The sequence below is a fragment of the Aspergillus karnatakaensis genome (genome assembly GCF_047715665.1).
Source record: "Aspergillus karnatakaensis strain CBS 102800 unplaced genomic scaffold BJY04scaffold_39, whole genome shotgun sequence".
In the NCBI taxonomy this organism is placed as follows: domain Eukaryota; kingdom Fungi; phylum Ascomycota; class Eurotiomycetes; order Eurotiales; family Aspergillaceae; genus Aspergillus; species Aspergillus karnatakaensis.
In genome coordinates, this window is record NW_027395751.1 from 108,677 (window position 1) to 132,292 (window position 23,616).

Genomic DNA, 23,616 nt, shown 5'->3' on the forward strand with positions numbered 1-23,616 from the left:
ATTCAGTCACCATGTCAACGGCGACTGTTCATATGCGGCCCGACATATGTGCCACAGTTTCTGATCTGCTATTTCTCTATCCATCCGTAGTTCTGGCTTGCTAGACATGTTGTTCTCCATATCCTTACTCCAGTCTGGATTAACTGGTTACCATGTCATATAGTTCTAACAATCAGTGCGATACTTCGCGTCTATCAAGATACACTGAGTCAACTTCAGCCCATTATCCGATCAAAGCTCAAGACTCGGCAGAACGCTACAGAAGGGCTTGATATAGATCCACAAGATGTAGTCACAATCTTGAATTTTTATAAGCAGCTCACGGTACACTAGAAAGGATCCGCTCCCCTCTATGCATCACATCTGCAGTATGTCGATCCTTCGCACCATGGTCCTCATCAGAATTATGTTGCCCGCCATCAACAGGCAACCCGGCCATATTCTGTCGATCCACCTCACCCTCGACAGACGACGACGTCCTCGTCCCCGTCCCAACCGTATCCGAAAAATCAGTCAACATATACGAAGGCCCAATAAACTCCGACCTCGCTACCCGTCCCTGATGCTTCGACCGCCTCGTCTTTGTAATCTTGACCAGCCGGCCTAATACCGCAAACTCCAGCTTGAGTTTAATGCTATACACCAGCGGCTTGAAGCATACCTGAAGGTAATACAGGTTGAAATACTGAATGATGATAACGGCGACGTCTAAGCCAATAACGACGGAGCTTATGCCTAGAAGCTCGTAGAGGATGCGCTTTACTCTATTCTTTCCTTCGGGGCTGAGCCGGAGGAGTTTCACCGTTGAGCGGATGTAGAGGAGAGAGATGGCCAGTTCTTGGAAACAGAAGCCGGTGACTTGGAGGCGCTCGACGACATTGTAGCCGTAGTTCCAGGGTGGGTTGCGGATGAAAGCCGAGCCAAAGAGCATGACTGTGTTGAGGATTCCCAGGACGACAGAGACTGTGATGATGACATCGAGTAGATGGCGAAGCACTCTTTCGTTGTAGAAGACGAGGAATAATCGAGAATATAAGACGAAGGACTGGGGCGGGACAATCGTCAGGAATCCGATATAGGATATCGGCAGTCCAACTGGGAGGGGGCCGACGTTGTAATAGTGCAGGATGGAGCCAACAGTGTATGGGATGATCCCGAGCGAGGAGATGAGCAGGGACCAGAAATAGAGTCCTTGGTATCGCCGGAATGTCCAACAGACGAGGACTACTAATTCCAGAGAGTTAAATAGCGCGACGGTAAGGAAGACGGTGACGATGGCTTTATCTTGGAAATTGGCGTATTCGAGGCCGTGTACAAGCCCCGGGGGGATGCCGTGAAGACCTGACATGGAGCTCACTGCGCTCACGTGAGGCTCATTCCTGGGTGGTATGCCATATATGGAAACCCTCTACTCAGCGGCGGTACTGCTGGTTGTAGACAGAAAGCCACAGGCTGTTGAGTTTTTGCCACCAGGCACATTTTAGGTAGGAGTGCGATTACTCTTGAGATTCAAGCTCTGAGGTCTTGCGGAGGCGGGAGGCGTCTGACTTCATCATGATTCATGTGTCACCTCGAGGTGGGTATGACCCATGGTTCGCTCCCGCTCCCAATTAAGCTTAATTACATCAGAACTCTAGGTTGCAGTCATATAGATACCCCTGGTTATTTTCGAGCATTGTGGTATAGATGGCTGATGGGCTCGGTTGCCGGGTATCTTCCAACAGTTCAAGCATTTGACCACATTATCTTAAATTTGTACACCGCAACTCATCGCCATCCCTGGCCGGGCCGATACGCAATACCTTCAATTTCGACCAGTTAAATAGCAGGGGCAGGGTACCAATCTAAATTCAGCGCATCGATGTTGTCGGCAATCCACCCGCCAGAGACACATCATGAAACTCTACATCAGTCACGCCTAAAACACTTGAGACTCGTTCCTTCTCCTACAGCATTTCCGGGTTATTGTGCAGTGCTGAAGATAGTGAATCTAACTTATGTATATGGCCCATCAGACACTGCAATAAAATCAGCATGGAGTCGTGATGATCGAGGTTCTCCAATGATTCTAGAGTATTTAGGTTTGGGATAGGCTTCAAACATACTGGATAGACACAACCAAGTTTGAATCACCATGTAATGGGTAACATATATATAGTTGACGAAGAGCATTGACCCAATCTAAATGCACTAAACGCTGTGTCCACACCCTATTCCCCATCAATCAATAGCAGACGCATCAATACCGACGAATAACGCTTTTATCTTAGAATATCTCACCTGATCAGAAACAAGCTATACGACTTCGCGCTAGACGGTGCGCCGCCCCTCACGAGTGGCTTGGAACAGTAGGCAACCACAATTCAGCCGCATCACATAAAACATCAAACCACTGCCATCAAGCACATCAAGCAACCAACACCCAGATGTCTGATACTACCCTCTCCCAGATCTACAAAGACACAACAGAAATGCTCGGACTCAAGAACAACGAGGAAGTCCCTCCCTACGAGGAGCTAGAAAGCCAAGGGCCTCGCAACTATCTAACCGGCGTATGGCCCCATCATCATCTCCCCTAACCCCAAAATCTAAAGATCCTAACACCTGTAACCTGGATAGTACTCCTCCGTCCCCCAAGCCGAAGCCCTCGAAGCCGAAGCCGAAGAACAAGGCCAGATCCACCTGCAGCCACAACCTGAGCCCGAGCACACGCCCCACCAACACGCCTACCTGAACCGCACAAGCAGCAGGTGCCGCTCGAATCCGTTCCCCCCGGCCTCCACATTCCAGCCGCACGTCCACTGTAAGTCCTGCGATGGGTTTTTGGAGAGACAGCAGAAGATGCGCTCGCAGCGGTTTTGCTGCGCGGTGGTGGCGATCACGTTCATGATGGCGTTCATTTGCGGGTTGATCCTGGGGATTGTGATTGTTAATGCGAAGCGGTATGGTCACTGAGGTTGGTTTCCGGAGCGTCGTCGTGGTTAGATGATGTGAGATGGGAATGCGCCCCTCTAGAGGTTTTCATGCTTCAACTTCACTGCTATTTGGCAAGTGTCAGGTGTTCAGCCGAGCGTAATCGAAGTCTTCATTGTAGCGGTCCAGCTACGCAGGCACAGCCTCCTATAGAAATGGCGCGTCGCAAAATTGGCGAATCAGTGTCAGCCTTGTGCTACTTGGGCGTTTGTCATCGCAGATCGGGGATATGAATTGGCAAATAGGAGTGGTCGTCTTCGAAGAGCCAAGATGCAGAGCACAAAGCATAACGAGAATCTGTTTGCGCTGTTCTTCGAAATTTAGCTAGGGGTGCGTAGGCAGCTGCAATTTCAGGGGCAAGACCATTTTTCTTATAAGGGAGATGTATCTTGACTACGAAGTGATGTTCTCACGAGATCTGTCTAACTAGACATGGCGCTGGATCTGGTAGAGAAAGACGTCGGGCAAGCCCTTCTGTATGAGGGGCATGATCAGGGTTCGCGAGAGCCGCTAGTTGGCGTACGTATCCAAATTTATCTACAAATGTGATCAGTAGCTAACAGCTGGTTCAATCAGTCCTCCCGCGTGCGTTTTGACGGGAATATTCCGGACGAAGAACAGGCTCACCCTCAACAACCCGCTCCCACCAGCCTCCGTAGGGCTGACGCTCGGTCCGACTCGTTCCCTCCCCCGGTTACACTCAAATCGAATGGGATAACCCGGTGCTTGAACGTACGTGGTACGCGCTTCGGCTGTTCGATGGTTGGATGGACTGTGCTTGTTGCTCTTAGCTGTGTCCTCATACTTTGGGTCGCAGTCAGTGAGCTCAGCCGCGAGGACGACTAGAGGAGTACTGGTCGCGGTACAGGTTTTGGTTGATAAGATTGTTTTGTTCACATGGTGGGATTGTACAAATAATATATCGAGTAAGTTATGCCTCCGCCTCTTCTGCTGCGGCTTCCTGATACTTCGGCAGCTTCTCCCCAGCACGCCACTTGTACTTACTTCCTGGGTGGTCCTCAGGTAGTCTAACCCGGCCAAGATACACCTCTCGAGCTGTGGCACCCTCTTTAGGAGTCTCATTCCTGAAGATGCCACGGGCGCGCAGCTCCGGCAGCAAGAACTCAGCAATATCCTCAAAGCTCCCTGGGTTCGTGATATGCGCGCAGTTGAACCCATCGACCCCAGAAATCTCCACCCACCGCTCCAACTCATCAGCCACAGTCTTCGCACTCCCAATGATCTTCGTCTGAATACCACCAACACTCAAGAACTCGACAATCCGCCTCTTCGTCCACGGCAGGTTATCCGTCCCCGGCACCGTCGACGCCCACCGCTTCACAATCGACTGCACGCGAGTCGCCTCCGCAAACCTGAAATCCTCATCATCCGGAAACCCAGATAAATCAATCCCAGTCCACCCGCCAAACAACGCAAGCACACCCTCGTGATTCGCATACTTCAAAAACTCCTCCCGCTTCGCATACGCCTCCTCATCCGTCTCCGCAACAATGATCGTAATCCCCACAATCACCTTGATATTCTTCGGATCCCGCCCTTCACTCTCCGCAACCTTGCGGATATTATCCACCGTCGTCTTAACACCCTCGGGCGTCTGCCCAGCCACGAAAATCGCCTCCCCGTGCTTCCCGCCAAAGCCATTCCCGGCCTCCGACACACCAGCCTGGAACAAGAACGGCGTGCGCTGCGGGCTCGGCTCACAGAAATGCGGACCAGGGACTTTAAAGTATTTCCCCTTATGGTGGATCTGACGGACTGCGTCGGGGGCAATGTACACGCCGCTCTCGCGGTCTTTGATGACGGCGTCTTCGCGGAACGACCCCTCCCAGAGTTTATACAGCACGTCCATATACTCGTGCGCGCGGGCATAGCGCTCATCATGCGGGATCTGCTCATCAAGCCCGTGATTGCGCGCCGCGGAGTCGAGGTAGCTCGTTACAATATTCCACGCAATACGGCCCTCAGCCAGATGATCAACTGTGCTTATCCGTCGAGCTAGCGAGTAAGGCTGCTCGTATGTTGTGCTCGCCGTGACGCCGAAGATAAGATTCTTCGTTACGCTTGCCATTGTCGGGACGAGGTATAGCGGGTCGTTGACGGGGTATTGCGCGCCGGAGGCGAGTGCGGGGACGACGTTGGCGGGCCCTTTGTAGACGTCGTAGGGGCCGAGGGTGTCGGCGATGAACATTGCGTGGAAGCCCGAGTCGTCGAGAAGTTTGGCGAGGTCAGTCCAGAAGGAGAGCTTTGTGTAGTCTGCTGTTTTGTTGCGGGGGTGTCGCCATTGGCCTGGGGCCATGTGGGCGGGGGTGTTCATGACGAAGGCATTGAGGATGATTTGTTTCTTTGGTTCTGTCATTTTGTTGTGTGTGTCTTGTCGTATTTGACAAGAGAGAGAATGAGAGAAATGATTAACAATTGCAGCAATAATAGAGGGGTAGAGGGGTAAAGATAAATATCTCGGGGACCGATTGCGATGGCGGTTGGAGAGGCGCGCCATCACACTCGGGTAGCACGCCATCACCACCAACAACGCCCTCTCAATGGTTCATCTGCGCTGCAAACTGAGTCAGTCCGTCCAGTTATGACGAATGGATTCGCGATAATGGTCTCCAAGGTTTCCGTTTGTTTTCTCGGCCGGTAGGAGCGAGCTTAGGTGTCACGCAATATCTGCTGCTGACTGCGTGACAGCTCGGGTAGGGCATGATAGTTTCAACAACATTAGGGTATTATGTTAGCTAGTATGTGGTATAAGGTATATGTACAAAAGAAATCTCACCAAGCCTGGTATGATCAACTCAAACTCCCCAACTCCAACATTTTAGCAAATGCAGCTCCGCCAGTTCATCCCCGCATCATGAGCCCTAACCACGTGAAAAGGGCTCTCCAGCCCCCGGTATGACCACCCTCCTCTCATTATCGATTTTATAAACCCCCATGCTCGAATCGGGACTCCCCGTGCCATCCCTCCTCTCCTCTGTGACATTCCACTGCACCTCCTTCACAATCCGCACACCCGAACCCATACTCTCTGCGTTATCCGCAAGCTCTACATCATCCTGCAGCATCGTGTGCTCGGGCTTCTTCCGCCATGAGCGCGTGGTGCTTGCGCCCTTGTTGTAGCTGTTGAAGTAGCGCGCGCCGGCGGAGGATCCCTCGCCGATGAACTTGGGGGCGTACCGGCGGAGGAAGTGTCGCAGGAAGGGGAGACAGGCGCAGATGATAATGAAGTTTGCTTCGACGTTGCTGGTTTTGTTAGCAGGTCGTCTCTGTAAGAGCTAGCGAAAGGTGGGAAGGGGGGCGAGAACGTACATCCACAGATCCGTCCATCCAATCCGGTACGTCTTATCATCATCCTTCAAGAAAGGGAAGAGTGTAACGAGTCGAATGATACTCGTAATCACAGTCCTGAACCCGAAATTAATCAGCACAAACACTCCACACAGCCATTCAGATACCAGAGAGAGAAAGAGGACTCACGCGCAACCAATAACAAACATAAAAAACAGCCCAATCTTCTGAATCGTCGGCATATGCAAGCTAACCACAACCGGAATCGGAACCACAATGAGCGCAACATCCGTCACGGTATTCGTGATGGCCGTCGCCGCATAAAGTCCATTCTGGTCAACGCACGTCCCCTCTAGCGCTCCATTCCACGCTTTCGATATCGGTCGGCACGCGAAGATGAGGGCGAATGTGATGGCGATACTGTACCCGCCTACGACTGCGGCGATTACGTAGAGCGCCCATCGGTAGAGCCGTTGTTGGCCGACGATTCGGTAGTAGAGGATTATTAGGGAGGCTTTGGCGAGGCCGAGGGCGGGGACGTAGACGACGCCGGCGGCGAAGATGCCCTACTCAGTATGACAGTGCTTAGTATTCTGGATATGCAAGAAAGGGAGCGGTTAAGAGCCCGAGATACCTTTTGAAAGTCGAGAAACTGCTGCGGCGAGACGTTCCAGATATGGATGCCGATTCCGCCGTGTTCATAGCCGTCTGTGCGCAGTCATATTAGCATTTGCTTTTTTGGGGTTGCAGCTCACTTTGAGTCAAAGCTTACAGAGGCAGAGGACTTGTGTGACGATTGCAAAGATCTGGTAGTGTTAGTTTGTCAACTCTCGACACTCAGTCATGCGGGATGGCATACCCAGGCTCCTATGATTGATACTGCGCAGTGTCAGCATGGAGTCAGGGCGGTAGAGATCAGTGCAAGCGTACCATCATCCCATCCAAACTTGTCAAGTAGATACGCCTTCGTATACACCCGTAGAATCAAGGTCAGTGTACACAGAATGACACCAGCAATGACCACCGCCCGGCTCTCAGTGTACAACCACGGATTGGACTGATCGGGATTGTAAACCTCTCCCGGCGGAACAGGAACAGCACCTAACGGAGCCTCAGACATCGTGACAGGTCTGAATCCTTTTTCTGCGATAGGGTTATGGAGTCGAGCTTTCACCCCGAGTCGTGAAACCTGGAGAAGCGAGGGCCTGGGTCAGGGAGATCCGACATAAATAAGGTCAGACGAGCTCAGATCCCCAGACTATATCCGATCATATAGGATCAAGCCAAAAGCCAAGCGGAGGCGGGAGGCGTCAGGAGAAGGAGCGCAGGTTAGTTAGTGAGCCCTCGCCATCGCAATCGCAATTCAGATAGAGGTGTCAAAGATCGCTGGTTCAACGCCGAAAAAGGGAAATACTGGGCCTCCCAGTGCAGCTGCCTTGAGGATTAATTTTCCGCCGAGATGTCCCGGACAACTTCTCTCGAGTCAGGATGGCCATCGCAATATCAAAAGTACTGTGGTCACTGAGTCTGTGGACTCAGCCTACCTCGTGAGGGCTGGCTAGGTACAGGGATCATGATCAGGAGAGGGCAAATCCAGCGCACAAAGTCATTATTCCTGACGCAGACAACTGACAAAGAGTAAGCTGTGCCACTGCCACGACTGGAGCAGAGGCAAAGACCACGACAGAAAACGGCAAGACGTGGATCTCGGCCAGCATAAGGTTTGCTGAAGCCCTGCCAGGATCGCATCCCCTGTCAAATGGTTTCATATCGTGCATTATCACTTGCTAGGAGACACCACCTGCATTTTGTGATTATCCTTTCCAGAGCTGTCCATCGCACGGCGAACCCTGCTTCGTTAGAGCGTACGGAGTACCGCCGCCAGAACTGCCAACATTGTCATTTGCTCCGTGCGCCGATATGATCACTAGCCCAACTAGCCCCCCTCGGCAAGATGTTGGTCAGAAATAACTGGCGGCAAAGACCCTCGGTGGAACTCCGCCTGGGGAAGCCCAAATTGCCCAATGGTCAATCCATTAATAACAGCGAGAGTTCATCGGGGGCTCAGACCGTCTGATCGGCAGTCGGAATCGCACTTTTGATCTAGATCGTACGCTAAAGCAACTTTATTACCCACCTTGTGTCAGTCCACTGCCGCGGCGTCCCGGACCTTCGCTAGTCATTTCCAGCCTTGGACTTGGGGTCACTCTACTAGACTCTACCGCGCTATTGGCGTTTGAGTTCTGGATGGTGATAGTCTTCTGGAGACATTGAGACAGTCTTTCGATAGTTGAACCGTTGTCAGCCGTCAGTGATCCAAATGATCGAAATGAGTCTCCTCTCTCCTTCTCCTGAGAATATCTCGGCGTTGCGGAGATCGAGCCACACCATGTGGGCCGCTAGATCCTGCGCGCCTTCCCCGATGCTAGTGTCTAAGTGTCTGGAGTTTGCTGTCGCCTGGATTCCGATGGTGTAATTTTATTTCGCGGAGGCAGCTGTGGCGAGGAAATCACTCATTTGGTTGGGTCGGAGTTGGGCTCCAGTTCAAGGTTCTTCTTAGTGAATATACGAGGCTGAAGGAAAAGAAGCGTCGACTTTCGATTCACCAAATACAGAAAGTGCAAAGCCAGCCAAGATTTGCCAGATTGCCTCAGAAAAAGTGAATTATGCCTATGACAATGCTCTTGTGAATATTATAAGAAGATCAAAATCACCATCTCAGAAGCGAAGCGAACAAAATCCAACCCCCCCCCCCGGCCTTTCTATCTCTATTCTTCCTCTCTGCTCCCCACCGCAACTAATGCTGACTCAAACCTTGCTAACCTTGAACCCACCAGGCACCTGCGTCTGGAAGACACCCGCCGGGTCATACCGCTCCGCAACCTCGCGAATAAACCGCACATTCTCCTCCCCGTATCCCGCAAGCGGGTTCTGCGTCTTATCGGCGTAGTTGAGGTAGATGTACTCGTTGTACGCGTCGACGGACTTTGCGTACTCGTCGAGCTCGGCGAGGGCCTCTTCGCAGAGACGCTGGAAGAGGGCGTCGTCTTCGGCGTTGTCCCAGGAGTAGTCGTATAGGACCTCTACTTTTTGTCAGCATTCTTTCTTTTCTTCTCTTCTTCGTGGAATGTGAAGGGGCTAAGAGGGGTGGAACATACGGAGAAGGTTCTCGTCGGTACGGTCAAGACCGAGCACGTTGCCGACGCCGTTGTCTTGGTTCTTCTGCCAGAGGATCTTGGGCCAGGGCTGGATGATGACCATGATGGACCAGTCGACGCCCTTGACGAGAGGGAGGGCATCGTCAATCTTGCGGTAGAGGATCTCGAGGGTTTTGTGCAGGATGTCGGCGCGGTTCTTGTAGGAGCTTGTGAGAAAGACGTCGCTGTCCTTGTTAGTTCTCCTCTAATCAAGCCATTTGTATAGAGGGCTGTTGACTCACCGGTATCCATCAGCCTGCAGCAGCTCACTGGTCAACTCGTAAAGAGTCGCATGGCGCGTCGAGTCCGAAATGTTTGGAATTGCATAGAAGTCGTCAAACGCAGCCGGGTAAGCCTCGGGCTTGGTGTAGTCCAGAGGGCTGGTGATGAGCATCTGCTGGGTGGTGGAGTTGTACTGCCACAGGCCAATCCACGAAGCATATGGGTCGTTCTCGATGTTGTCGGTGAACTTGACAAGCGCATCAATCTGCGCATCGGTGGTGGAGTTTTCAAAGACGACGAGACCACCCCAGAGGTTGGCGTTGTCGATCGTCTTGATGTCGTACTTGGTGACGATACCGAAGTTGTTGGAGCCGCCCTTGAGCGCCTTGAAGAGGTCGGCATTGGTGTCGCGGTTTGCGTTGACGATGCGGCCGCTGGCGAGGACGACTTCGTAGTTCTCGACGTTGTCGCAGGCGAGGCCGACGCGGGCGCCGTGGAAGGAGTTTCCACCTATACAATTAGTTTTCGTCGTTAACCGAGTGAGAGAGAGAGAAGAATGCCTTACCTCCGAGCAAGAAACCACCGACACCGACAGGCCCAGTACGGCCACCGGGGACGACCACGTTGTACTCCTCGAGAGTCTTGTAGACAGACTGCCAGCGCGCACCAGGAAGAACAGAGGCGAGACCCGCCTCCTTGTTGTAGATGGTGCTGTTCATGTGCGACAGATCAATGGTCACACCAGGCTCGATGTTGTTCGCGCCAACAATCGGCGTGTGTCCACCACTGCGCACAGCGAACAGGCATGGCGAGTCACCGCCAGCACCGGTAAGAGTTTGCACAGCGACGGAGACATCGTCAGCAGACTGTGGCTGGACGATGCAGGTCGGCTCGATCTGGACATTCACGGCCCAGTAGGATGTGACAGAATCATGGTAGAGGTCATTGCCGGGGTAGACGACTTTATCGGCGATACCACTCGTAGAGAGGGCGGCGCACTGCAGAATGTGAAGCAGAGTTAGCTTTGCTTTTTCGCGACAGGGGTCTGCAGAATGCCACTGCCACATGTGATTTCAGAAAACTTACGCAGAGATCGGCGGAGTCGCCAACTTGGACGGAGACACCAGAAGGCTGGGCATAGACAAGTTCAGGCGCAACGCTGAGCAGCGCAGCCGCCACGGGGGAATTGAGCCTCATGGTGAGAAGAAAGATACGACACGGGAGAATGCAGTGAGCTGGCCAGCTCATCGGTGCGCATCTCCCCGAGCTTTATAATGGCTGAGTGTGCCGGCAAACCCCTCCCCCCGGAGCAATCGGCAACTAGCTGACTCGACAAAGCCATTGATGGAGAACAAACCCAGAACAAGAAGGAGTCTACGGGCTAGTGAAATGTTCCAGTGCAAGCAGCAGTTGGAGCGGAATTCGTGGGCAAGCTGCGCTGCGCAACCTTTCGAGACCAATTCGAGCACAAGGGGAACGAGCAAGTGGAGGCCCTGGAATGGGATGGATGGCGATATAGTGGAGCTGCGAACCTCCTGTCAGCATTCCCTCTCCTCGGACAATGGCATTGGCGAGGAGAATGGCGCCGATCTTGCATACACTATTCTGCGACGGGTAAAGAGAGTGCATTAGTGTCTTTAGTCTGGGGATTAGTCGGGCATTGAGTTCTCGCCGAGCTTCTGGCGGTAAATGAGTGCTCATGGCTGACAGTTCAGAAAAGAGAAGGATGATTTGAGTCCACTTGGCTATACTGCTGCTCTGAAGAGTGCTGGATAAACGCACTACCCACGATAAGGTGTAGCTTTATTGTTAAGTACTACGGTAGAACCTCGGCGATGGTGTATGCATGGCAACCATAGCTGCAGCACAGCAGCGCCGCGTGGGTGCAGGATTCCGCCCCAAGTTTGTTCGAGGCCGATAAAGGCCGCAGCAGGCAGCGCCCAGGTGGTGTTTGAGACGCTTTGAGTTCATGACTCGTTTCAAGGCACATTTGGTGGAGATCCTGACTCTACCCTAGGACAACATCCTCTTCCCATCATCACCTTAAACCAGCCTACAACATTCATGGTCAATGGAGAAAGCCTACCTGGGATTGAGGCTTACACTATTGAGATCATCAGCGATTATTGCAGTTGATGATCGTCCACGTGGTGGAAAACGTGTTCTTATTTCTGCATGATCCTTCAGCATAGTACGAGCTAGGAACATTCTCGACCAACTAGATGCAGGCCATGCAGGTACCGACCGCTCAATTGAAAAGCAGCTTGAAGAATGGAAGAATTTTGAACAGCGGTTATGCTATTGGACAGCTCGACTGTGTTTCTGCACGGCGGAGCACTATCGAAAATAGGTACAGCGTCGCTGCCAGCATCTGAATAAGTACTTTGTAGACTAGTTAGTTACTTTCCAATATCCTGGCTCAGTTCAGCAGCCGCTTTTGCTCAATTTGGATCAGAGAAGTATTACTGAATAGACTATTCCAGGCGTCATCATGGCGCCAGATTTGATTAACGTACAATGCCCGCGCCTATCTCATACTTTTTAAAGGCTTTAGCAGCAGATCATCATCTCCTCCCCAAGGATCTAGAACTCTTATCTTCCAACACGAGTCATTACCGCAGAGTGACTCGGCCCATTCCAAATCCCTGCTGTTGATCCCAACTAACTCACCAGCAGTCAATTTTCTGCTGTTTGTTGTTTCCGAGGGCCATTGAGGGCGTCTTTTCGCAGACGAGGAGGGTACGGGGTAAATGATCATCAAATTCACTATAACCTTTCAGTACACAATTGCATGAAGTTCAGGTGCAGCGCCATGATTTATATATCCCTCGGCATGCAGATAGATATATGTCCAGTATCGTGCATTCGGGGCCATCGGATAAGGCATCCTTCAATGCAAGGACCCATTTGCGAGTCCAGTTACAGCTCCTTGAAGCAGCATTGGCAAGATTGGCTTATTCTCTTTACTATATCTCTTCATCACAATAGCCAGTCTATCATGGATATCTCAGACAAGGTTCCCGTGCGTGAAATAGCAGCACTGCTTGCCTCCCAAACCTATGGCCTCTCGATTCTAATTGCAAGCATGTCTTACTTTGCGCTCAGGTCCACCTCCAAGCCACCTTTCTGAGAGGGGCTTGATGCCATAATACTAAACTCCCCATGCCACAAGCTCTCATTTGTCCCCCAATGGCCTGTTATCTTCGACGAGGTCGGATCAAATGTACCCGAATACAACCAGCCAAGCTTTCGCCCCCTGTACAATTTCGCCCAAATGACTTGGTTCTCACCCTGTAGGGAGCCATAGATTTCGAATGAGCTGATATCGTCGGTTCCAGCGCCGGTGAATCTTGTTGGTTCCCTGAAAGCATTGTTGTCATTGCCAGTGGCTTCTTCCTCCCACGGCACAACCTCGAATGACGTTTCTTCTTCTTCGCCCTTTTTCCAGCATGTGTAGGTACATGTACCCTTCCACGCCCCGGCGACGTTTTTCCCTGCACGCAGTTAGAAGGAAGCACACGCCAGATGGTTTGAATAGCAACCTACAAGCGTTGATTAGAGCAGGTGTCGCTGGCGTGTGATTTGGTCCGAAACCATAATTATGAACAAGATATTTGACCGTCTCTACAGCATCCAACCCATGCTTAATAGCGACATCTAGTGGCAACGAGCGGCAGAGGTCTTGCGCATACGGATTGGCATCGGAATCGAGAAGGGCTTTGACAAACTCGTGATGACCTTGGGATGCTGCGTAGTGTAGTGCGGTGCGTTGTGTCGCTGTAACTGTTCTGTTGCTGGCTCCTTTGCCAAGCAGGATCTTGATAAGCTCAACTGTCCCAGCAATGGATGCCACATGTAGGGCGCTTTGTAGGAGTGTTCCTAAGTCGTCCGACAAAACGGCTTGAAGTATACGCTCGACGGCATCGGCATTACCTGCAAATATAGCTTTGCTAAGCTCAATCCGCTGTTCCCTTTGCCGAGTTGAATCAGCGTTCAATCCAGGTAAGGAGCAGAGTAAAACGTCTTTCTCGAGTAAATACTCCACAAAGTCATGTTTTTCAGCCTCGAGAGCGTAGTCGAGGATTGTGTCGTTTTGAATATCGTACTTGCTTATATCCGCGCCGTATTGCAGCAACAACTCGAACGCATCTCGGGAGCCATCAGTTCCAGTCTGTAGGAGTGGCGTGACGAGAGAGGTACTTTCCGGATCGACCTCTGCCCCGTGTTCCAAGAGAATCCTCATAGTTTCCGTGTTCTTTAGAGTAGAGGCGAAATGCAGCGCCGTCCACCCATCTTTATCCCTGTGATCAATGTCCGCCCCGTGCTGTAACAGGAGCTCCACGATCCTAGGATAACCGGGATACGTGCTTGCCGCCATTAGCGGTGTATATGAATCGCATTGTTCTGAGTCGACCTTTGCTCCATTTTCCAGTAGAGCCTGGACCATTTTTTCCCTTCCGTGGACCGCCGCTTTGTAAAGCGGCGTTTGTCTTAGAGAGTCGGTGAGATTGGGATTCGCGCCTCGGGAGAGCAGAAAGACAAACGTATCGTAGTGGTTATTTTGCACCGCCATGAGTAACGCTGTAACCGAAGTAGTCGCTTGCGCGTTGATGTTTACGCCGGCGTCAACGAGAAGCTGCGCGCATTCTACTTTGCCGTGAATAGCCGCCCAGTGTAATGGCGTTCTTCCCTCCGAGTCTTGAGCCTCCAGCTCAACCCCCCTGTCTACACAGATCTTCAAAACCTCGGGGTGATAAGCTGAGAAGTGCACCGGGCGCCATTTATTTCGTTCTTGTGTCGCTTCCAAGTCCGCGCCACGGTCAAGCAAGAGCTGAAAGATCTCGAGGTCACCAGTCCAGGCAGCTCCACAGATGGCATAGGAATATATCCCAGCCTTGACGTTGATATCGACACCATTGTCAATCAGGTATTGAACCGTCGGAGAATGATGCTTCACAATTGCGGCTTGTAGCGGCGTCCCGAACAATCCTCCTTGGACGTTGATATCCAGACCATCCGTCTGCAGACGTTTCACCACATCCAACAGACCAAGCAGACAAGCATAGTACATTGGACTTTTTGCTGTTAATATTGCAGAACTCACAAGGCTTTCTGCTCCCTTCTGTTCTTCGGCCTCGCCATTTTCGAATGTCCGCGACCACAGGACCCAGTTGAAAGTCTCCGGATCGAGAAGCTTTCGCGCACAGGACACAAGATCCGGCGAGATGCTATTGTCGGCCAAAGCATGTCTATACCAAGTATGCGCAGCATAACGAAAGAAAGGGTACATTTTCATCACGCCTCTGGCGGATACTTCCTCATTTCCAAAAACGTCATAGCAGAGATACTGTAGACACAGTCTCGCCAGGAGGTTGTTCTCAGATCGCTTGTCCGAAAAGCAGATCTCTTGTGCCGGGGAAACGCCGCTCGCGTTTGGACGAAGCAAATATTCTTTGACGGAGTAGTGCACAAAGTGGACGGTATAGGCAGAGAGTGGTTCATTCTCATCTCGGTTTTTGAGTTGGATCAGAGAGCCTAGCGGCTGGCGCAGAACCTCATTTACATAGTCTTCGTCAACAAAGTTGATCTTCCAGTCGTCTGGCAACTCGTCTTCAGGGTACGAGTCGCCTTCGTCCATGTCGTCGTTCAGTATCAGAGCCTCAACTAGTTCACGAACAGTGAGTGGCCGCGCAGCAAACAACACCCACCTCAGTATGCTAATTGCTCGTTGCTTTTCTTCCTCATCGAGCGAGTGGATAAGGCCGAGATCTCGCTCATAGGCCTGCTCGAGCCCAGTCGGCATTTGAGACACAACTGCATCGAGTTTCTTGGCGTTTATGCCGGGCTTCAACTTCTGCGAGAGTAGGTGAACCCAGAGAAACATTCCTTCTGCCTTCTCTGCTGCCTTTTCCGCCAGGTGAGTACGGACATCCTCGGGTTTCCGCTGTAGTTTGGAGTCAACCACCTGGCGAGATACGGCCCAAATATCCGGCTTCGTGTCGTTCTCAGTAATTCCATATTGAGAAACTTGAACATTCGCATTGCCGTCGCGTAACATCTCAGTCCGAATCTCCGCGGTATCTCGACTGACTACCAGGACGTGAACCTTGGTCTTGCTGATCGCGTCGAATAATTCACGCAGGAACTGGGCGCGGGCATCGTCGGTATGGAACCGAGAAGTGGTATTCAAGCTACTGCACTCATCAAACCCGTCGATCACAAGGGAACACCCCTTGATATGGGAGCAGACGGCGCGGAATAGCTTCCACTTCTCGGTGATGGTAATCGCACGTTGGTCATCGACATTGATTACTTCCTTCGCGGCCTTTACCGCGCCCTCGTTCTGTTCGAGAAGCTGCGCTATCCAAGAAGTAAGGATTGCAGAAGGCTCGCGTTTGGCCTCGTTCTCTGAGACGCAAAAGAAGTAGGCCGTTCTGCAGGTGCTGGGTTGCTCTTTCCGCAAATGCTCAATCACGCTCGCGGTAAGCACTGTCTTTCCAAATCCCGGAGGCCCATGAATCCACAAAAGCTTCGAGGTTTGACCTTTCTCTTTCCACTTCCTGAACTCATCCTTCTCAAAGATCCAGTTGGCTGTTCCTGACTGTCGTAATGAAAGCGATCCATCATAATTGTCGTTGGTGTACGTTGCTCCGAGTCGCTCTAGCAGGCGTCGCCGCGTCGCTACCATCGCCGTTTTGGCTTTCATTACGCTCTCTTCCAGGTTGATTAGCGTCGTGCGGATTGAAACGAGCCGGTTTGCTTGGTTCTCTGCCTGTACGAGAGTCACCAGCCTGTGCGCCGCATCATCCTCTGCCGCGATCCGATCCAGCCACTGTTCTTTCACGGACGTGGATTTGAGTGACTTAGCAACTCTTCCTGCACTCGAAGAGAGGTAGTACTTTTTCGTTTCCGCGAGATAACCCAAGACCACGGCGTAGAGCTTGACGAGCCCATTCTCCAGCTGCGTCTTGAGATTCGACCGACCGAACAACTCTGCCTTTTCGATCTCAGCATATCTCGCAATGATGCCAGAAACAACCTCCACGCCCTCAATCATAGCGCTGTACCGCTCGACATCATTAACCACCAGCTGAAGGAAAAAGCGCACCGCCGCCCACGGCAGCCCAACATGTACCGGGTCGACCTGGGAGGCAAGATCTCCGATTTCTTTGAATTTTGTCACCCACGTGGCAATCTTCTCGTAGACATCGCGGACGGCGACCTCTTCTCCGTTGCGTTTTCGAAAGCGCCATTGCTTCTGTTTGGCGGCCTTGACTTGAGATTCGATCTCGCCAAGAATTCGCCCGGGGGCGCCTGCGTCGGCGAAGTCGAGATGGCTGCGGTCGTCTTTCGAGAGAAGTGCTGCCGCATCTGCCCATAGGTTTCTCCGTCGTCTACCTATGTAAGAGACCGTTTACACTGAACATGAAGGGGTTGTACCTGGATTTGTTCCGGTTCCTGGCGACCAGAACCTTGGTTGCGGCGATGCGAGCGAATGCTCCTACTGCGGGGTTATCCGCTGCCATTTTCTGTGCGACCGACCAGCGGTGGAGGCTCGTACTATGAGACTCGCAACAAGACGCTGGAGAGATCTTTGATAAGAGAAATCACCGACATATGCTACAGGGAAAAACTCCCCTACGCCGCGGGCCTGTGTCGGAGATGTTGGAGATCGCGGGGCTGACGATACGAGAAGACTTGACCAAGCCTGATGCTTCAGCCTTAACGCCTCCAAATGCGCTACATACGTCTTGGCCAGTAGGAAATGATCGGGTCTGAAACATTGCATGGCATGCATTAAGGAGCGTATATTCATTCCATCTCATCTTTCCTTGGTCCTATCTGGTGACAACAAGGATCCTTGCATTCGTATATACAGCATAGCATCGAGCCAACATTACGATGCATCCTTCATATCCATAACTTACATTACGCCTCACCGCTGAATATCATTCAAGCAGGAGGATCAATACTCACAACCGGAACAACCGTGTCCTCAAGGCTCACAGCATCGGGGTTCTCCTCATTGATACCGGAGTACTTGTTAAGCCACCCCAGGACCTGCTGCTCCCAGACGAGGCTGTTCTCAGGCGAGACAACCCTGCACGATTTATTAGCACACCATGTTTCTTATACTACCTCGAAGAAGGTGGGACATACCAGTGGTTCTCATCCGGGAAGTTCAAGAAACGGCTCGGAACACCACGCTCCTGGAGGACATTGAAGAGGGCAAGGCCCTCGGAGACAGGAAGACGATAGTCCAGGTCGTTGTGGATGACGAGGTGCGGCGTAGCGAACTCGAGAATCCGCTCAACGGCAGACGGGTCCCAGCGGCGGTAGTTGTCGCGGGCGCCCCAGAAGGTGCCGTTGAACTGTTATCTATTGTCAGCATACATGCAATGAAGGCGGGAAAAAAATGTAGGAGACATACATCACGCTCCATAAACCACAGCTCCTCGGTGCCGATCTTGGCGTCGGCCACAAAGGTTCCGTCGTGGGTGACCAGGGCCTTGAATTCACGGCCGAGCTCGCTGCCCTGGATCCAGTTGATCATGAAACCACCGAAACTGGCGCCCGCGGCGACGGCACGGGTGGTGTCGACGTAGGGGAGGTTGTCGCGGATGTACTCGAAGCCCTTGACGAGGTCCTCGTAGGGAGCACCACCTGGGTTTGGTTAGTTAGGTCACAATTATACAGAATGGCGTGGACATACCCCAGTCGTTCTGGATGCGGTCAGTCAGTTCCTCGCCGTAGCCGGTACTTCCGGTTGGGTTGGGCGCGACCACAACGTAGCCCTGGTCGGCAAAGACCTTGGGGTTCCAGCGGGTGCTCCAGCTGTCGGCCCAGGAGCCCTGGGGGCCACCGTGGATGAGGTAGGCGAGAGGGTAGGTCTTGTTCTTGCTGAAGCCCTCGGGGTAGATGACCCAGGCGTGGATGTCGGTCCAGTTGCCCTCGTACCAGATCTCGTCGATGTCCTCGGGGCCGAGGCCGCTGAGCTCGGGGTCGATCTCGTTGGCGGAGACGATGGTGTTGACGCCGCGCTTGGAGTTGAGGCTGGCGAGGTAGACGTTCCAGTTGGTCCACTGGGTGGTGCCGGTGACGAAGAGGGTGTTGTTGCCCAGGACGTAGAAGGCGGAAACGACACCGCTGTCCGTCAGGGCGACGGGCTTGTAGTCGGCTGAGGCGTCCTTGATGGGGATCTGGAAGAGCTTAACGCGGCCGGTGTCTTCGGCGGTGACGACGAGGGTGTTGTCGTCGGCCCATTTGATCGAGTCGGGGGAGCGGTCCCATTCAGACGCAAGGGAGGTGATCTCCTCGGAGTCGAGGTCGTAGAGGTAGATAATGCGGCGGTCAGACTCGTATGTCTCATCCTTCATTTGGAGGTAGGCAAGGGTCTTGCTATCGGGGGAGAAGACTGGGTTGTTCAAGTCACCCTCGATGCCCTCGGGCGTTGACTCCAAGTCGGGGTGGTTGACAGCAACGGGCTTGGAGGAACCATCATGGGGAACAAGGTAGACATAAGCGGTGGTGTAGTTGGCCTGGGGCCGGTCAGGAGCCTTGGCCTTATAAGCAACCCACTTGCCATCAGGAGAGACATCATAGTCAGAAGCTCCTCCGAAGGGCGGGTATGGTGACTCCGCGTTGGGGACAGGAGTGACGAGGTTCTTCAGTCCACCGGCAGAGACGAAACGGTTGTGCTGGGTCTTCTTCAGCTTTCCGGAGAAGACAGCATTGCGAATGGTGGTGAGGTAGCTGTCCCAGTGACGGACGTAGATGCTGTCGTAGATGCGAGCAGTAGACAGAGGCGTCACGGCAAGCTCGGCGTTGTAAGCGGTACCGTTAGGGTAGGACTGGCCGTAGGCGAGGAAGTTGATGTCGCCGGATTCGGTGGTCACGGCCTTGAGTCCGGACAAGGGGGCATTGAGGGAAGCGGCCTTGTATCTGCGAGAATCAGACCTGTTCCTAATGTTTTGTGTCAGACAACATACCCAGATGGAAAGTTCTGGAGGCCGGAGATCCAAAGCTCAACACCGCCAGGAACCTGGGCATTGGTGCCATTGATGTACAGCAGAGTCGAGTCATCCAGCCAAACGACCTCGGAGACATTGCTGTCGTCGGTCAAGTGAGTGATGTTGCCCGATCGCACATCGAGCAAGCTCCACCAGGCGCTGGACTCGTGCTTCTCGAAGGAGTATTGGGAGGTGGAGAAGATGGCGACTTTCTGTAGTATTGTTAGACATGCCAATTGCCGCGTGAAAAGGGGGTAACTCACTCCAGAAGGGTTGGGGATAGCTTCGGACCGTCGAGGAGCACTGATCAATTGCCTGTGCGGAGTCAGCTCAGTCTTTGTTTAGGGCATGACAAGGTAGGACAAGCTTACTCGGGGGTCAAAGCCAGGGCAGACGAAGCTGCCGCGGCCAGCGAAAGCCATCTGAATGCACCCATCTTGAATTGAGGATAAACGTGACTCTGAGGGTGGCGATCTCAAGGCGAGGGCATTCTGGCGGTATTTATGGGGTGAGGGGATGGTGGAATAATCATAATAATGCCATATGGCGACCTCCGCACGAGAGCAGCGATGTAGGTACCTTCCTATTTAGACTAGCTTCAGAGTGACTTGGGCAATGATCACCGGTGGGCAAATCGCTTGGTGGAGCTGCTGGAGGCATTCCAGGCGAATCTGCTGGCCATTTCCTCCTGCAGCGTTACAACGCCAAGCAAATATTGCAATCTCCATTGATGGGTTGATAACAATCAATGTAACCATGTCTCCAAGATAAGAGCCAGGAACAGGTTGTCATGAGAGTAATGAGAGTAGCCCCGGACTTGCTGTGAGACATCGGCTGCTGTGCGTCTTATCAGCTCATTCTTATCTCTTCTGTCGCCTTCTCCTGCTCTTAATTGTCTCACTCATTATTATATTGGAATAACTTGGCTAATCGATTTCTCATCATCTCTGGGCAACATGGTCCAAGAAAGGCTTCATTCCGTATTTCCATCAGTGCTTGACCGGCCAAGAAATCTTAACACGAGAGCGGAAAGCTTGACCACACAAGCACTGCACAACACCCACCCTGAATACGAGAGATTCAATATTTATCAACGGCACAAAACAAGGTCTTCAGACTAGTACAGTGATCAAACGCCTCCCATCCGCTCGCGGTATTAGCGGCTCGAAGCCAATATCCGCCCGCTCCATCCCCGACCGTGACCAGGAATGGGCTCCTCGCCGTCCCGCCCATGGGACTAATCTCCGGATTGACGAAAACAACTGAAGGATTGCGATCGCGATGACTGGCGCCAGAGAAGTTGAGACTGCTGAAATCAAGTTCTGTCCACGAAGTGACCACTGGGCATCCCCATTTTAGGCTGCCGCGGATTTTGGGCACTGCGGGTGCGACGACCTGGTCTTCGATGAAGCGCAGCTGCTGTTTGATCGCGGATGGTCTCTCGCCTTCTATTGTGGCTATTCGGATCTTCTGTGCTGCTTGACCGATCGACTCAGTCTGCACTTGCTGCTCCGACAGCTCACAGCGCACGAGGACGGAGCTGTTGTGGGTGTATTCGGTGCCACCTTCTACCGGCTCACGCAGCGACCGATAATTCATCGGTGAGATCAAATCTACAGGTTTCCGACTTACAGGCCGAGGCTTGTAGAAAACTTTCAGATACAGTGCGGCGATAACGTCCGCATGCGTGATGGAGGTTGTGCCTTCAAGCTCTTTTTGAGCCTTGCTCCGAACTTCTTCCACCCACGCGCTGCTCAGGTGGACCAACCTGTGCTCTGTTCGCTCTGAAAAGCCCAATTTCTCAATCACCTTGGTGAACAAAGTCTCTGCTTTTACTCTCAAGTGCCCGAATTTGGTGGTCACAAACATCTTCCGTGTCTCCGGCACCTCCCATTCGCAATCTTCTGGGGCTCGCACACGATCGGACATTCGCGATCCTGTGGCATCCGGTGGCAGGCTGAGTCTAGGGATGGCTTTGCCTGATAACAAATCACAGAAATAGCGGAGAACACTGAAAGCGCTCGGCCCGTCGAACAAGCCATGCACGAAGCTGAAGCAGAGCAAGGTCGCGTCGTCGAATATCGTCGCTCGCATCCGACAGACCGGTTTCGGATCGCAAGATGCATTGAAAATAAACGCGCTATCCACGGTCGCGAGGTTGTCGTGAAGAATGCTCGGTTGGCCATCGCCGTGGGTTGAAAAGGAAAAGGGAATGTCGGAGTTAATGACTCTGGCTTCGAAGTCGGCTGTTGAACCGCAGCTGAACTTTCGCGTATCTTTCTGGAGAAGCGATGCTCAGCAATTGTCTCTTACTTCAAGGCCGGGTGTATACTTTACTCCGCAAAACTCCACCGAGGACTGGCGAACGCCCGATCAGCTGCGCATATTTGTTCTGCAGGATCGTTGTATCGAGAACATCATCCACGACCAGGCCGATATTGATGTAAAACGGCAAGGGGATAGCGCTCCTCGAGATGAATCTCCGACGGTCTGCTGGGAAGAATGTCATTTTGCTCACTAGACAAGGGTAGGATCTATCCGACCCGCCAGGTCATACGAACCCCTCCCTTATATTGACAACAGATCTCATGATCAACCGGGGTGATGCACACTCCGGACTGTGCACGGGACTTCTCAAGCCACAGCAATTCCATCAAATGGCAGTGGTATGTGGCGATTGCTGTGAACTCCGAAGAGGTTGCCAGCTCCGTCGCCATCTCATTCGCTGTGTGGAATGCGAATCCCTGATAAGGATGCCAAAAGCAAAGACTATGACGTCGAGTTCATCCGAACTCCGTGAGAGCTGGTCACTGCTTACTTGTCCATCGACACCGACTTTATCTTCATCTGCAGATCTGCCATTGCGGTGGGTTGGTGATCTGCAGGTTTTCAGGCAGGAAGTACAGTACCCTGCGAAGGTCGTGCGGATAAAGCTGCCGGTAGGTATTCGACAGCGCGTCACTTCTAGCCAACAGCCCAGTACGTTCGAGCTTACAAAAGATTTGGTTTGTAAAAAGGTAAATCAATAAATTAGGTAGGGTATCAAATGATGGCCATCCCATCGCCATCCAACGCCAAGTCTATAGTCTATTAAGAATCGAAAGAAGAGTAAAAAAAAGAGTAGAGAGCCCGCTGATCCATATCCTCCAAATCCAATGCAATGCGCCTTTCCATCCGTCTATCAAGGTCTATTCAATGTCATAAGGCGTTTTTCTGTCATAGTTTGCGCGAGCTGCAGATGCAGCGCTCTGGTTTTTGTTCCTGTGGCTTTCACGATCGGTGAGGAGCACTATAGACGAACAATTAAAAAATGTTCGAACAACATGTATGTAGATAGATCAAGTAAGACTGACCTGTACTCCAACCCCCAGCGATAGCTATAGTCAAGACCCTGACCAGCCCAGCGTCCAGCTGGAAAATTGTAGTCATCATCCCAAGATTCCTTTGCCGCGAGGCCAGGACCCCATTCTTGCTTGACGTTTGCGAGATGTTTTCGGATTTTGGAGAGGGTGGATGTCTTGTGGGCGCTGTGGATGCTGGAGGCGCCGGAGGAGGGCGCTTTTTGTGAGATGGAGGATGATGAGCTCATTTTTATATTGATGATGATGCTGTGGTGGGTTAGTACATGTTGAGTACCTTATAAATATGTATAGATGAGAAAGGTGGGCGTACCAGTGATATTAAATTAAGCAATAGAGAGAAATAAATAGGTAGATAGATGGTAGTGTATTAAACCCAAGAGGCTCAAATAATCTGGATCCAGATGATACAGAAACAATCAAATCCAGGAACCAGGGCATATTTATAAACACCATGCTTGGAAAAAAAAAAATCTAGATCTATAGCAAAAACCTCTCAACGCACCCGGGTTTTTTTCGCCGAAGAATCGCCAGGCGATCGCCGAG

At 52.2% G+C, this 23,616-nt stretch overlaps 10 protein-coding genes across 10 annotated transcripts; 2 read left to right on the forward strand and 8 right to left on the reverse strand.

Annotated features, from left to right (window-relative positions):
* Window positions 1-6: 6 nt before the first annotated feature.
* On the reverse strand, window positions 7-1,348 carry BJY04DRAFT_208779 (uncharacterized protein; the record flags this gene model as incomplete). Its single annotated transcript, XM_073714033.1, has 2 exons — window positions 7-143; window positions 460-1,348. The coding sequence occupies 2 exons, from the start codon at window positions 1,346-1,348 to the stop codon at window positions 7-9; spliced, it is 1,026 nt and encodes a 341-aa protein (XP_073569039.1).
* A 1,007-nt stretch (window positions 1,349-2,355) lies between these two features.
* Window positions 2,356-3,492, forward strand: BJY04DRAFT_194068 (uncharacterized protein). The gene is made up of 3 exons (XM_073712006.1): window positions 2,356-2,552; window positions 2,620-3,270; window positions 3,337-3,492. Exons 1-2 carry the CDS (start codon window positions 2,427-2,429, stop codon window positions 2,953-2,955), a joined length of 462 nt encoding a protein of 153 aa, XP_073569040.1. The 5' UTR covers window positions 2,356-2,426; the 3' UTR covers window positions 2,956-3,270; window positions 3,337-3,492.
* BJY04DRAFT_220345 (uncharacterized protein) lies at window positions 3,406-3,819 on the forward strand (the record flags this gene model as incomplete). The annotated part of the gene is made up of 2 exons (XM_073716839.1): window positions 3,406-3,492; window positions 3,550-3,819. The coding sequence occupies 2 exons, from the start codon at window positions 3,406-3,408 to the stop codon at window positions 3,817-3,819; spliced, it is 357 nt and encodes a 118-aa protein (XP_073569041.1).
* Window positions 3,820-3,904: 85 nt separating this feature from the next.
* On the reverse strand, window positions 3,905-5,350 carry BJY04DRAFT_208780 (LLM class flavin-dependent oxidoreductase; the record flags this gene model as incomplete). The annotated part of the gene is made up of 1 exon (XM_073714034.1): window positions 3,905-5,350. One exon carries the CDS (start codon window positions 5,348-5,350, stop codon window positions 3,905-3,907), a length of 1,446 nt encoding a protein of 481 aa, XP_073569042.1.
* Window positions 5,351-5,713: 363 nt separating this feature from the next.
* Window positions 5,714-8,124, reverse strand: BJY04DRAFT_194076 (uncharacterized protein). The gene is made up of 7 exons (XM_073712007.1): window positions 7,213-8,124; window positions 7,142-7,161; window positions 7,055-7,088; window positions 6,917-6,990; window positions 6,472-6,848; window positions 6,304-6,399; window positions 5,714-6,237 (listed from the first exon to the last, which is right to left on the reverse strand). The coding sequence occupies exons 1-7, from the start codon at window positions 7,400-7,402 to the stop codon at window positions 5,856-5,858; spliced, it is 1,173 nt and encodes a 390-aa protein (XP_073569043.1). The 5' UTR covers window positions 7,403-8,124; the 3' UTR covers window positions 5,714-5,855.
* Window positions 8,125-9,090: 966 nt separating this feature from the next.
* On the reverse strand, window positions 9,091-10,898 carry BJY04DRAFT_220348 (FAD-binding oxidoreductase; the record flags this gene model as incomplete). The annotated part of the gene is made up of 5 exons (XM_073716840.1): window positions 9,091-9,365; window positions 9,441-9,664; window positions 9,722-10,211; window positions 10,267-10,699; window positions 10,788-10,898. The coding sequence occupies 5 exons, from the start codon at window positions 10,896-10,898 to the stop codon at window positions 9,091-9,093; spliced, it is 1,533 nt and encodes a 510-aa protein (XP_073569044.1).
* A 1,537-nt stretch (window positions 10,899-12,435) lies between these two features.
* BJY04DRAFT_194086 (ankyrin repeat domain-containing protein) lies at window positions 12,436-15,922 on the reverse strand. The gene has a single exon (XM_073712008.1). It carries the CDS (start codon window positions 15,757-15,759, stop codon window positions 13,078-13,080), a length of 2,682 nt encoding a protein of 893 aa, XP_073569045.1. The 5' UTR covers window positions 15,760-15,922; the 3' UTR covers window positions 12,436-13,077.
* Window positions 15,923-17,485: 1,563 nt separating this feature from the next.
* dppV (dipeptidyl peptidase DppV) lies at window positions 17,486-20,185 on the reverse strand. The gene is made up of 7 exons (XM_073712009.1): window positions 20,083-20,185; window positions 19,975-20,026; window positions 19,691-19,923; window positions 18,415-19,643; window positions 18,133-18,365; window positions 17,862-18,073; window positions 17,486-17,802 (listed from the first exon to the last, which is right to left on the reverse strand). The coding sequence occupies exons 1-7, from the start codon at window positions 20,145-20,147 to the stop codon at window positions 17,655-17,657; spliced, it is 2,172 nt and encodes a 723-aa protein (XP_073569046.1). The 5' UTR covers window positions 20,148-20,185; the 3' UTR covers window positions 17,486-17,654.
* On the reverse strand, window positions 20,170-22,742 carry BJY04DRAFT_194093 (uncharacterized protein). Its single transcript, XM_073712011.1, has 2 exons — window positions 22,044-22,742; window positions 20,170-21,991 (listed from the first exon to the last, which is right to left on the reverse strand). Exons 1-2 carry the CDS (start codon window positions 22,218-22,220, stop codon window positions 20,792-20,794), a joined length of 1,377 nt encoding a protein of 458 aa, XP_073569047.1. The 5' UTR covers window positions 22,221-22,742; the 3' UTR covers window positions 20,170-20,791.
* On the reverse strand, window positions 22,743-23,470 carry BJY04DRAFT_194095 (uncharacterized protein). Its single transcript, XM_073712012.1, has one exon. It carries the CDS (start codon window positions 23,298-23,300, stop codon window positions 23,001-23,003), a length of 300 nt encoding a protein of 99 aa, XP_073569048.1. The 5' UTR covers window positions 23,301-23,470; the 3' UTR covers window positions 22,743-23,000.
* Window positions 23,471-23,616: the final 146 nt, after the last annotated feature.